Genomic DNA, 13,673 nt, shown 5'->3' on the forward strand with positions numbered 1-13,673 from the left:
AATGAAGAAAAACCCTGGGACCTAGTCCAGATTGAACATCAAACTGTATTAAGCAGCTACATACACTATCCTACTACCAATTAACTTCGGACTGGAATGTAGTTGACACCTAGTCCCTTAGATGACCTCACACCAACTAAGAGTTGCTTCAACTCAATTGAAGAATTTAAGCCAAACCTGCCTCTCACAGATTAAGCCTATATATGATTTCCTTTTACAATCAAATTGTTTGATCAAAGGTGTGGAAATCGATAGCAATAGACAAAGTCTAGCTAACCTCAAAATCCGGACTTATGCAACCCGAAGTGCAACCTAGATTATTATTCACCTCACAAGTATTAAACCTGTGGAATCAACAAAGTTTGAGACGAAGAGAACTTTGATGATTTCAATCTATCTTCATCGATGTAGCAAGCTCAACAAACCTGCGGTGATTTAGAAGAAAACATATGGAATCAACAAAGTTTGAGACGAAGAGAGTCGCCTTGGCGAATACCTCTCTCAATAATGAACTGTTCTCCTATGGAACCATTAAGAAGGATGGAAAAAAGAAAAAAAAGTGGTGATGCATTGCCTAGTTAAGTGACACCAATCTTAACTAGAGCCAAAATCTGGAATAATATTTTATATAAAATCCTATTCATCTCTATCGGAATCTATCGATGGGTTAAGACCACAAGGCCATTTTTATCTTTTTGCGGTTTTCAGTGTGCAGAATTTTGAGATTAGTTTATATGTTGTGCTGCTTAAAGTAGTTGGTCTAAAGCCATTAGGAGAAGAAGAGTTTTGAACTTTGGGATTAATATTATAAAGGTATGATATATAGCATTTAGAATAAATTTATTCTTGAACTAAGCCTTTTTAACAACGTCCCAAGTGGTTCTCAAAGAATCCCGGAGGATAGAGGACCTGGAGATCCCCACTGAGTCATGTTGAAAAGAGTGTTCTCTGTTTTTTTTTCATCTGTGATTTTTATAAGGTTTTATCATTACTGCTAATAACAGGACTGACCAGGTGTTTTATTAGCTCACAATCCTTCAAACCATTAGATGTGACTATATTTTTGAAGTGTTTTATTAGCATGCTTTGGATTTGGTTACTGAACTATATCAAAATGAAAGCAGTCCAATCAATGCAACATCCAAACCGCCAGCAGTACCAGCAATTCCAAAAGGATCAACTAGTAACTAAACAAGAAGACCAAGCTACTTTAAGGGTGTGGACATTCCAAGAGATGATTTTGATTAAAAAGGCAAAGAAGACCAAGCTACTCTAAAATGAAAATAGGTTTAGATGAATACAAATACAAGTAAAACAAGCAATCACAATGATCATGTAACCGGAAATAGAAGGAAAACATAGTTACAGCAAGGTTTTTGTCTTTAATTTTTTAGTCTTACGAACACTTTTGCCATTGTCAGATTTATTCTTCTTCGGCTGTGTCTTCCCTTTTCCCTTGAGCTCTGATTTTTCACGGGGATCCACTTCTTCATACTCTATGGGCTTTATAATTACACCTGGTTTCTGTACCACCTGAACCAATCAATCAGAAGAAAAAGATAAGATGTGAGACGCGAAGCCACAAATCCAAGTATCTAACCAACTGGCCCTAATTTTTGCAGAGAGGAACTTCAAAAAATTCAAGATTTTCTTTCTACTTTACTGCAACACGTTAATAACATTTATCCAGCAGGAAAGAAAAAAAGAAAACATACGGAATTCAGTATATAAAACTTTGTATGACCACTAATTTTATACTATGACCACTAATTTTATACTAGTATTATTCATGAGACTTACTTCAGGCCGGATAAGTGCTCCAACTTTTGTGGCTGGGTTAAATTCGGGTCCAAGAGGCACAAGAAGAGTTTTTTCATAATCTTCAATGGATGTGTATGGATGCGGCACTGTCGCTGTACGTATCTTCTCAGCCTGCCCAAGCACAGTTTAGGATTTTCAGATTAGAATACCAGGCATTAGTTACATGTCAGATGCAGAAGCGCTTACAACTAAACTTGCTGACATATAAGTCAATACGTGAATATTACTCACCTTTTTGTCAAGCCTCTCAGAAATAATAGCGTGCTTAAGATGCGAATCCTTTCTCTCTTTAAGCGCATTTTCCCTTTTCTTTTGTGCAATTGCATGCTCTTTGACCACCCAAGAAATTAAACCTTTCTTCTTTTGGATATGAGTCCACTGACCCCAGCCTGGAACTAGAGTCGGCTTCTCAAGCTCAGGGTTTTCCTCATTCAGAGCTTCTAATTTTTCCTTCTCAAACTCTTCCTCCACATCATCACCAGCAAAAGCATTGTGTATAAGGTCTGCCTGAGACGGAAGTTTATAATCTTGCTTAGTACCAGAAGTAAGAATTCCATCCACCATATCTTCACCACTCTCACTACCATTATCCTCGTCTTCCTCCTTCAAAAATTAAAGAGAATAGAAACAAAAGGTAACATGAAATTAACAATGAACAAACATGACTGCAAAGAACAGGAGAAAACAAAACACACATTCAAGTTAAATAACTAGGGAAATCAAACCTTGGTCTCTTTAAGTGGCAAAGCAGGGTGTACCACCATTGAGTTCTTTTTCTCGGCACTGGACTTCTTATGTTCACTCTTCATCTACACATATGATTACAAATGATTAAGTAAGGGTAACCTTCTTGAAGGAGTTTGACGCAAAACTAGCAACATCATATGTAGTCTTCGGGCAAGGATATCCAACAATATCATTGAAACTCTGTTATAGGCAAGAAAATAAGAACCCCGCATCCAAAGAAAAATAATCAAGAAAGAGATTAGGTCAAATGTTGATACCTTAGAAAGAGGTTTTTGGCCAGTGTTAAAACTTCCACCAAGTACACCACTAGGATCTATTTGAACAGTTTTCTGTGAAACGACCGTATTTCTGTCGGATACAGCATCACCAAAACCTTTTGATGCAAATTCCTCTTCACTGTCACTACCCCTATCCCTATCCACCATATTTGATTTAAACTTACTACTCATTTCATCAGCCTGATTTTTAGCTGCTGTGCTGAAAACCCGTCTACCACTTGACGCTGCTTTCTTCGAACGTTCTGCTTCATCCGAATGCAGCTCCATCAACGATGAGTCATACTCTTTAAGTGCAAGCTTAGCTTCTTCATTAACTTCCCTTTTTCTCCTTTCATTTCCACGAACCTAGAAGATCAATGATAGGATTGGCAAACATTTAAATGCACTGCTGGCTCATAAGTAAGACTCGGTCCCGAAGATGGTGATTGAAGTATAAGGAACCATCCCAGTCACATGATTTGCAAATATGGTCAGAATGGAAGCTAACAACGAAACACCTAAGATGCCATGTATACTTAAACTTCAGACATCAGAACGTTAATACATTAAAAGCATACCATGAAAGGTAAGGAAAGCACTCCTGATGTTGCTGCTTCATCCTCCTCTTCTATAATTTTGAGGGTTTTCTCTTTTGCTCTGGTCAACAATTTCAAAGGCCCGTCCTGTTCTGCGACAGCTTCAAGATCGTCATCGTCCTCAACATCACTACTACTACTACTGTCCTTCATATTGTTAATTTTTCTGGTCAGAACTGCATGTTGATTAAGCTGATTAGAGATAGCAACTCTAGTTCCTTCATCCAGGGTATACCTCACTTACAGTTATATTCTTCTTATTAATCGCTTTACCTAAAATGATACATTATCATTTTATGAGATTACTAACCAAAATGCAAATTTAATCACTGAAGGAAAAAAAATGTCTAATCTAATTACAGTCAAACGCCTTGGATGGCATTCCAGTGATTCTTTGCAACATCCTAGCATGGTTTTCATCCTCCTGTTCAGAATCCTCAATTCCTCTACTTCCATCATTATCATCCCCATCTTCGTCATCTGATAGTATATTCTCATCCTATACAAACAAATATAACACCACCAGAATTGAATTCATCCTGTCATTCAAATTCAAGATAAAAACTCAACAAAAAAAAATTGCTCAAGAGATACCTTAAACTCTTCAGGAAGTTGATATTCGAGACTATCAACAGGATCAAATCTCCGATTCTTTTTAGATTCTTCTTCAGGGATAACTTCTTCGTACTCGTAGAGATCATAATTGATATGTAAACCTCCATCTTCATCATCTGAATGAATAGGTTTATTATTATGGTTTAAGAATTTAATTTGTTTTCTGAGTTGATTTGGTAAACGAGGTCCACTGTGTTTCTCATCTTTCTTATTCTTCCTCCTCTTCTTATTATTAGAAGATTGGATAGATTGTTTTCTTTTTCCTCCATTATTATCAATTCTTTTTTGTTTCGCTTCTGCAATTTTTGTGTTTCTTTTTACGCGGCTGGGGAAGATAAAAAGAGGAACGGGGAAGTCAAGCGAGAAGTTAAAGATACAGTATTTTTGCTAGGGCACCGCCAAGGTCAAAGTATTGACTAGAAATTTTAGAGTCAATATGAAATACGGGCGGGCCAGGAAACATTACAAGTCCAGAATTCCTAGTGACTAGTTTGTCGGTTAGGTGATGTCCTGAAGGAATAACAAATGTCTAAATTACTCTCCATCAAATAACAATCTAAAAATCCAAAACGCAGTTTTTTGCTTCACTTCTTCTCATCTTCCTCTCCTCAACCATAAGTCTTAATCAAAAACAGACTCAAATCGTTGAACATCATTAATATAATTGTTTGTACCGTGAATACAATACACTGGAGACCCGTAAATCAATACAAGGAAGCATGCAGGGAAGATTAATGCCAGGAGGCATGCAAGGAAAGTCAATAGGCATGCAGGGCAGTTTCATGCAGAGTTAATGCATGAGGGGAGTTTCATGCAGTTTCATGCAGAATTAATGCAGGGGAGTTTATGGCCACGAGGCATGCAGGGAAACTTAATACAATTTTATTCCTACATGACAATTAGGGGGAGACCCTGATTCGCAATTGTATAAATAAAGGAAAATATAATTCTAATGGGAAATGTAATTCTAATGGGGAAAAAATCCCATGTAATTATATTATTAATAAAAAATCACTCCCCAAGGGGATTAGTTTGTGGATGTAGGCAAACTCTGCCGAACCACGTAAAATTCGTGTCCCTTCTCTTTATGCTTGTTTCATGTTTTTAACCCTGTGTTTCCTCACCGTAAACAAAAATCATCGTGTTTAGTGCCTGGAAATATTTCTGGTTACAAACAATAATCAAATAAACCAAGATAATTTCAAACCCTCAACGACAAGATAGATTGATATTGAGATAAATCCACTTTCTACTTTCTACTTGTTATTATTGTATTTGAAATAGCTCGGATTCATTCTAGTGCGAAAAATAGGGTTGTTGAGGTAAACGATTGAGAGTTCTTTATTTCTCAATCATAAACTCATTCCTTGAATCTGTTAAGGTTAGGAATTAAAGAACTCATAACCGTAAATTTCTTAGATATTCGATTTCCATATGAATTTAAAGTTATGTTTTCTATCCATAATGATGTTGCGGTTGGGTTCGACTTTGATAAAACATAATCGTAAATAATTCTAGAATTCCCTTATTTTTGCAAGTCCCAATATGGTTAGCTTAGGTTGTCCAAACCCAACTGTAAACCCATGCACATGATGAGTTACGGTCAGGCTCGAAATGCTAAAACCCCACCGTAAATATGTTACGATTTGGTTTCCCCAATTTTATCCAGTCACGGCTAAGATTTTATGGTTTCCTAGTTAAAAACTCAATTGTCAATAGTCTGAAAAGTTTTTAAAAAAAAAATTCATTAGCAATAAAAAGGACATTGAAGCCAAGTTAGAGGTATACCTGACTATTTTCAGCCATTGATTATTCTCTTTGTCGGTTTGTTTCTCTCCTCCTTTTTCCTTCTTCTTCTCTTCAAAAAAAATACATTTATTTTTCTATTTAATAACTATAAATAAAACACTTAATCTTATTTAATAACCTTTTTGAAAAAGTGGGGGTCTAACAGCCACACCCAATATTTCGCTTAGCAATTTGTATGGACTAACTCCAATATACTTTCAAGAGAATCAACTAGACAGACAGACTCAATCTTAAGAAAAGTATATCCAAGAGTTATATCTCTATTTCACAATTCAATCTGCAATCAAACAAATAGGAATTTGCGAGCCCGATTGAATATAAGAAATAACTTGGAAGGTATCAAAAACCAATATCCAAGTGTCAATCAATTTAATCAACAACCAAAGGTTGGATTCACAATTGATTTAACTTACGCACAACCTGTGATATTTCAATTATATAAAAAATTTAACGCGGAAAAGAAATAACACAGACACCAGAAATTTTGTTAACGAGGAAACCGCAAATGCAGAAAAACCCCGGGACCTAGTCCAAATATGAACACCACACTGTATTAAACCGCTACAGACACTAGCCTACTCCAAGTTAACTTCGGAACGGAATGTAGTTGAGCCCTAACCAATCTCACACTAATAAAGGTACAGTCGCGTTCCTTACGGCTCTAGAACCACGCCGGATTCTGCGCACTTTATTTCCTTGGCTGATCTCACCCACAACTAAGAGTTGCTACGACCCAAAGTCGGAGACTTGATAAACCAATCTGTCTCATACAGAAAAGTCTATTGAATAGATAAATTTGTCTCCCACAGGTATACCTATGAGTTTTGTTCCGTCTTTTGATAAGTCAAGGTGAACAGGAACCAATTGATATACTGGACTTATATTCCCGAAAAACAGCCTAGAAATATCAATCACCTCCCCATAATCTTAATCTTATGGTAGCGAAATAAGATATTTTGGAATCACAAACGATGAGACGAAGATGTTTGTGACTACTTTTTATCTTTCCTATCGGAGATTAAATCTCGAGCAAATCTTAGAGAATATAGTACTCAACACGATAGAAAACAGCAAGATCAGAACACGCAACTACATATAAAATAGTTGGGTCTGGCTTCACAATCCAATGAAGTCTTCAAATCGTTAACCTACCGGGTTTCATGAAAAACCTAAGGTTAAAGGAGAATCGACTCTAGTCGCAACTAGTATCACATAGGAGGTGTGTGTTTTAGGTTTCCCAGTTGCTAGAGTTCTCCCTTATATAGTCTTCAAATCAGGGTTTGCAATCAATGTTACCTTGGTAACAAAGCATTCAATATTCACCATTAGATGAAAACCTGATTAGACTCAAGCTAATATGTTTCAACCATTAGATCGAACTTAGCTTGTTACACACAAATAAAAAGTGACTTCATTTAGATATGAGTAACCGTACCTAAACGTGTACACCTTGTTGGCTCAACAATAGTTAACCGAAGTTATCCATATGAACACTTTCATATCAACCATATTCATCTTAACCATAACTAGTTCAAATGACTCAAATGAAACTAGTTCTAGAGTTGTTCAATTGTTTATATTCTCGTAGAAATATACCAGACATAATCGAAGAAAAATCGATTTTGATTCACTCGAATCAATTCATGAACATTATAGCCACGGTTTGCAAAAGATTACATTCTTTATTATATAAATGTATTAGTTCATGAACAAACCAATTTTAGAACATAACCTACTCAAGTATGCAAACGGGTACGCATACCTAAGTGGTCGGACTAAGTTTGGGTTCACCAGTATGCGAATGGGTACGCATATCTTCCAAAACTCAGTTGAATTTCCGGAACTTGAAACTCACGCCAGTACGCATATCTGTATGCATACTAAGTTCCCGGACTTTCACTAAACCAACCAGTACACATACTATGGTTCCCGTACTTGGAATATCTTGCAACAATTAGCATACAAGTACGCATACTGTGTTACAACCAATCATGGTTAATTGTTCTAAACTCCCATTTCAATCACTGAAACATTCTTAGAAGACGACAATAGCTCTCTCACATAAATTATTTGCTTCAAAGAAATTTTTAAGTGATCAAATGATCAATATGAACATTCCGAGTCTACATCAAATGACTGTCTCACAAAAATCATGTAAGATGTTACAAGGCGATTTTCACATGATCATCTTTTGACTTTCATTAAGAATATAAGATGAACTTGGTTAAAGCGAAAGCTTACCAACACATATTTCGAGAAATATGTAAGCGAGTTAAACTCAGCTCAAAATATCAAATATGTATAATCGAAGTTTATATAGCTATACGACTTTTGTCTCAAATAGGAGATAGAGTAGATAGACTTTTGAGTGATAGATAAGTTCAAGTCTCCATATAACTTTTGTTGATGAAGTTCCACAAGCTCCCCTTAGTAGTTCTTCGTCTTCAATCGATGAACGTCGTGAAGTCTAATGCTCAACTACACTTTCTATCCTAATCCGAGACTTAGCAATAAGTAGACTAGAAATAAAGACTTATATTTTTGACAACTAAACTTGACAAACAAGATTGAGATAGCAACGTTTGCGAGTTCGACCGAGCAGTGCTCTAACAATCTCCCCCTTTGTAAATTTTAGTAACAAAACTATCAATGCATATGGATTATAAAATAAATAAACTTTGTAGCTTCTCATCCAAATGCTTGATTTCCTTGGTTCTTCAACATAACTCGAAATCTTCGTCACTTCTAAGTACTCCAGTGATTATGAACGTGTTCAACTCAACATTATAGTTTTTGAAGATCCGTAGCTATAACAATGAGAAAACAGTAGCTCTCAATCATTGTTATACAATGTCATAGTATTATTACACAACATCAAAGTCCAATTGTATCACAACTTTGACAACAATACTATGGTGATATGTATCGCTCCCCTTTAGTCAACACTTCATCTCACATGAAAACCACTCCCCTTTACATAATTGATCCGTAAACCATATGTATTTATAGTGTGAACTACACATTAATTATCCCCCTTTTTGTCAATATAAATTGGCAAAGGTACGAAAACTAGTGGGATCATAATGAAATTCTCATAGAGATACTTCATGACTAAAAGAGAACATATCAACTTTGTTTAGATAATTTCACATAGCTGAAACTTAGTGTATTCATCAAGGAGTTTATAAAGATACAAGAAAACTCCTACAATATTCCATAGCCGCACTCCCCACAAAGATTTGGAAATTAAGCACAAGTTCAATTAATAACTCCCCACCCCCCCCCCCCCCCCCCCCCCATAAAATTTCATTCCCGAAAGAACAACAAGAGCGACCTTATTTTTACAAGAAAATAATGATTTCTTTGGACATTAACAAATTACATGAGACATGAATTTGTATCCAGAAAACTCAATTAAATTAACCACAAGAGAACCCATGATTAATTTAATCGGAAATGCTCAACATAAGAGAACTTACGGAGCCGCACATTACTTTCACAAAGAAGTGGATCAGAGAAAGATGAATACTGCGGAATATACAAAGATTCATTCTATTTTTCATCAATATTTGCATAGAGACATATAATAGACTTAATCTTTGCAATCAAAAGTTCATCCTATCTTCCATCAATATTTGCATAATGACATAATATGCTTAACTTTTGACATATATGGGACAATGATAGTTCACGGACACAAACACACATATCCTATGACAATTTTTGCAATATATGAAACCAATAAAGATTAGTACTGCAAAATCATCTTCCAAATAAACTTTAGAATTTAAATAAATAAATCTAAAAACATTGCAAGATGAAAATCGTTGGCAATAGCTATGTGTACTCATAATAATTGCTATTCCAAATTCTAGTTATCCTTCTTAAAACACAAGAATAAATTCTCATAAGAAGTTTATTAGATATGATAGAGCTTTCTCAGAGCATATACTGAGAATTCCTTCTCATTATTGAAAAACCCTTGATTATGGGTTCGTTCAATTCCTCCAAATCTTCTGAAATATCAGTTAACTCACTAAGTTCTCATTTTAGTCCACACAAGGTGTTCTTCGTTAGAGGCAACATATGTTCATAGTGAGCTATTTTTTATAAAGACAAAATGATTTGAGATTTTAAATAATTTCTTTTTTTGATGAATTCCTTCACCATACCTCTAACGTTATTATCAAAATGACAAACAGACAAGAGGCGGCTAGAGGATGAACCTTCTTCTTCATCTGTAGATCTCTCCTTCTTCTTCCTTGAGGATTTGATTCCTTCACAAAGATATAAATTAACTGCCTCAACTGCATCCCTTTTTGTAGTACCTCTAGTTACAGGAGCCATGAAGCTATATCTTTCAAAGATAAAAGAAGTGAAGGGCATTTTGATCACAAATGAATGTAAATAGATCAATGGACAGCCAAACCCTAGAAGAACTTTGAAAAAGTCTTTTACGGTTCATGATCCATTATCTATTTTAACTAAGAAGATATTTTCTTAACATAAAATATAAGAAATTAACAATTATACGCAACTTGAGCAACCTTGATGCAATCCTCATTTTCTCAAGTTGATGAGGATGCAAACATCACTAGTATTAGATAGTGACGGAGTGAGCCGAATGCTCACATATTTTATCACATAGTGACTTATCAAGGTTTGTTGTATAAACATAATTCTTACCTCGTATGAATCTGGTTGTTTTAGATTTTTTCTTGTCTTCAGGAGTACCATGTTGATTACCCAAGGCCAGATTCATTTTTTGCATGTCATTTTGAAGTTTGGCAATCCTTTTGTTGTTCCTCTTTAATTTACAACACTTACTTTGAACATGATTTGCATTTCCGCAAAACGAACAAATCAAGGAAGATTTATTGTCTTGCTTATTTTCTTCTTGTTTATCACAACATTCACCATCAATTATTCCAAAACCGGCTGGAACAAAAGAGTTATTTGTGCTCACAGTTTTGCTTTTGAACCCTAAACCATTTGTGTTTCCAAAAGACTTCTGACCAAATAACATTGTTGAGATTTTGTCAGAACTTCCGGACAACCTTTGCAGGTCACACTTAAGATTATTAATCTCTTTTTCCTTCAGAGATAGGGTCCTGGTGAATTCATCATTAAGACAATCTATCTCAAGATTTTTCACCTGAAGTGATGATTCAAATTTCTTCAACTAAGCCTTTGGTTGGAGATTTTCTTGGTGACTTTCTTCACACTTATCCAAGAATTCAAAAATCTCAGCGCCAGACTCAAACTCTGAATCAGAATTTGAGTAGGAAGAAGTTTCTGCTGCTGGAGCCGAAAATTCATTGCACGCATCGGGAGTATGCAAGACATTGACAACCTATGATGATTTTTCTTGTATTGAATCATCTGAAGCATTAACCAGAGAGAGACGTTTCTCACATCTTTTGCTTCTTTTTAAAATATCCTTGATCTTTTGTGTAATCAGTGATTCATCAAAATCAACATGATTGGAACAACATTCATCATCCCAAGACAAGTTAGAAGATTCGCTTGTGTTGGTCACATCATTGAACACATATGTTCTAACTATGTTATGATCAAGATCAAGTATTTTTTAACTTTCCAACAAGAGTATTTCTGGAAAGCATATCAAGGTTATTTCCTTCAACGATGGCATGTTTCTTAGAATCGTATCTGGGTGGCAATGATCTGAGAATTTTCATCATAATGTCCTTTTCAGGAATAGTCTGACCCAATGCAAAAGATGCATTAACAATTTCACACACTTCGTGATTGAACTCATCAAATGAATCTTCATCTGCCATACGAAAGTTTTCCCAATCAGGATTTTGGTTTTGAAGCCTAGCTTATTTTTAACAGGTATTCCCTTCAAATACGGTTTTTAACATATCCCACGCATATTTAGACCGAGTGCACATAGTCAAATGGTGCTAAAGATCTGGGGTAATGGCATGGATGATTGCATTCAATCCGTCATAATTTTTCTTAGCAGCAAGAATCTCGACTGCATCATAATCACCGATATCCTTGGGAGCAGTTACATCTCCTTATGTAACAATCAGAGGATTATAGCCATTAACAACATAAACCCATGATTGAAAATCACGCGCTTGTATAAAGGTGCACATAGAAATTTTCCATCATAAGTAATTCGAGCCATCGAAGACTGGCGGTGCGTTTATAGAGATAGCACTTCTGTCCACAGAGTCAGATCGCCACAAACACAGACTTATGAGGTCTTAAACGTGTTTGCCTGCTCTAATACCAATTGAAAAAACGGGGGTCTAACAACCACACCCAATATTTCACTTCGCAATCTGTATGGACTAGCTCTAATATACTTACAAGAGAATCAACTAGACAGTCAAACTCAATCTTAAGAAAAGTATATCCAAGAGTTATATCTCTATTTCTCAATTCAATCTCCAATCAAACAAATAGGAATTTGCGAGCCCGATTGAATATAAGAAATATCTTGGATGGAATCAAAAACCAATATCCAAGTGTCAATCAATTTAATCAACAACCAAAGGTTGGATTCACAATTGATTGAACTTACGCACAACCTGTGATATTTCAATTATATAGGAAATATAATGCGGAAAAGAAATAACATAGACACCAGAAATTTTGTTAACGAGGAAACCGCAAATGCAGAAAAACCCCGGGACCTAGTCCAGATTTGAACACCATATTGTATTAAGCCGCTACAGAAACTAGCCTACTCCAAGTTAACTTCAGACTGGAATGTAGTCGATCTCTAACCAATCTCACACTGATGAAGGTCCAACCACGTTCCTTACGCCTCTAGAGCCATGCCAGATTCTGCGCACTTGATTCCCTTGGATGATCTCACCCACAACTAAGAGTTGCTACGACCCAAAGTCGAAGACTTGATAAACCAATCTGTCTCACACAAAAAGTCTATTGAATAGATAAATCTGTCTCCCACAGGTATACCTATGAGTTTTGTTCCGTTTTTGATAAATCAAGGTGAACATGAACCAATTGATATACCAAACTTATATTCCCAAAGAACGGCCTAGAAATATCAATCACCTCACAATAATTTTAATTGTATGGTAGCGAAACAAGATATTGTGGAATCACAAACGATGAGACGAAGATGGCTGTGACTAATTTTTATCTTGACTATCGGAGATTAAATCTCAAGCAAATCTTAGAGAAGATAGTACTGAACACGATAGAAAACAACAAGATCAGAACACGCAACTACATAGAAAATAGTTGGGTCTAGCTTTACAATCCCAATAAAGTCTCAAGTCGTTAACCTACAGGGTTTCGTGAAAAACCTAAGGTTAAAAGATAATCGACTCTAGTCGCAACTAGTATCACACAGGAGGTGTGGGGATTAGGTTTCCCAGTTGCTAGAGTTCTCCCTTATATAGTTTTCAAATCAGGGTTTGCAATCAATGTTACCTTGGTAATAAAGCATTCAATATTCACTGTTAGATGAAAACCTGATTAGAATCAAGCTAATATCTTTCATCCATTAGATCGAACTTAGTTTGTTACACACAAACGAAAAGTGAATTCATTTAGATATGAGTAATCGGTCCTAAACGTGTAAACCTTGTTGGCTCAATAGTAGTTAACCGAAGTTAGCCATATGATCACATTCATATCAACCATAACTAGTTCAAATGACTCAAACGAAACTAGTTCTAGAGTGGTTCAATTGTTTATATTCTCGTAGAAGTATACAAGATACAATTTAAGCAACATCGATTTTGATTCACTCGAATCAATTCATGAACATTATAGCCACGGTTTGCAAAAGATTGCATTCCTTATTATATAAATGTATTAG

At 35.6% G+C, this 13,673-nt stretch overlaps 1 protein-coding gene across 1 annotated transcript; it reads right to left on the minus strand.

Moving 5' to 3' along the window:
- Positions 1 to 1,257: 1,257 nt before the first annotated feature.
- LOC113305320 (U3 small nucleolar RNA-associated protein 14-like) lies at positions 1,258 to 10,607 on the minus strand. The gene is made up of 11 exons (XM_026554379.1): positions 10,532 to 10,607; positions 5,825 to 5,894; positions 4,016 to 4,361; positions 3,782 to 3,920; positions 3,728 to 3,750; positions 3,404 to 3,661; positions 2,826 to 3,191; positions 2,547 to 2,630; positions 2,053 to 2,424; positions 1,801 to 1,932; positions 1,258 to 1,533 (listed from the first exon to the last, which is right to left on the minus strand). Exons 1-11 carry the CDS (start codon positions 10,605 to 10,607, stop codon positions 1,363 to 1,365), a joined length of 2,037 nt encoding a protein of 678 aa, XP_026410164.1. The 3' UTR covers positions 1,258 to 1,362.
- Positions 10,608 to 13,673: the final 3,066 nt, after the last annotated feature.

Source organism: Papaver somniferum, chromosome 8 (genome assembly GCF_003573695.1).
Source record: "Papaver somniferum cultivar HN1 chromosome 8, ASM357369v1, whole genome shotgun sequence".
Lineage (NCBI taxonomy): Eukaryota > Viridiplantae > Streptophyta > Magnoliopsida > Ranunculales > Papaveraceae > Papaver > Papaver somniferum.

Excerpts from the sequence above, each read along its gene's own strand:
- LOC113305320 (XM_026554379.1), bottom strand. The coding sequence starts at position 10,607 with ATGAATCTGGCCTTGGGTAATCAACATGGTACTCCTGAAGACAAGAAA. Across the intron at positions 5,895-10,531 it reads AACAACCAGATTCATACGAG|AGAAGAAGAAGGAAAAAGGA; the intron begins GTAAGAATTATG and ends TTTTTTTTGAAG. Across the intron at positions 2,425-2,546 it reads TGCCACTTAAAGAGACCAAG|GAGGAAGACGAGGATAATGG; the intron begins GTTTGATTTCCC and ends TAATTTTTGAAG.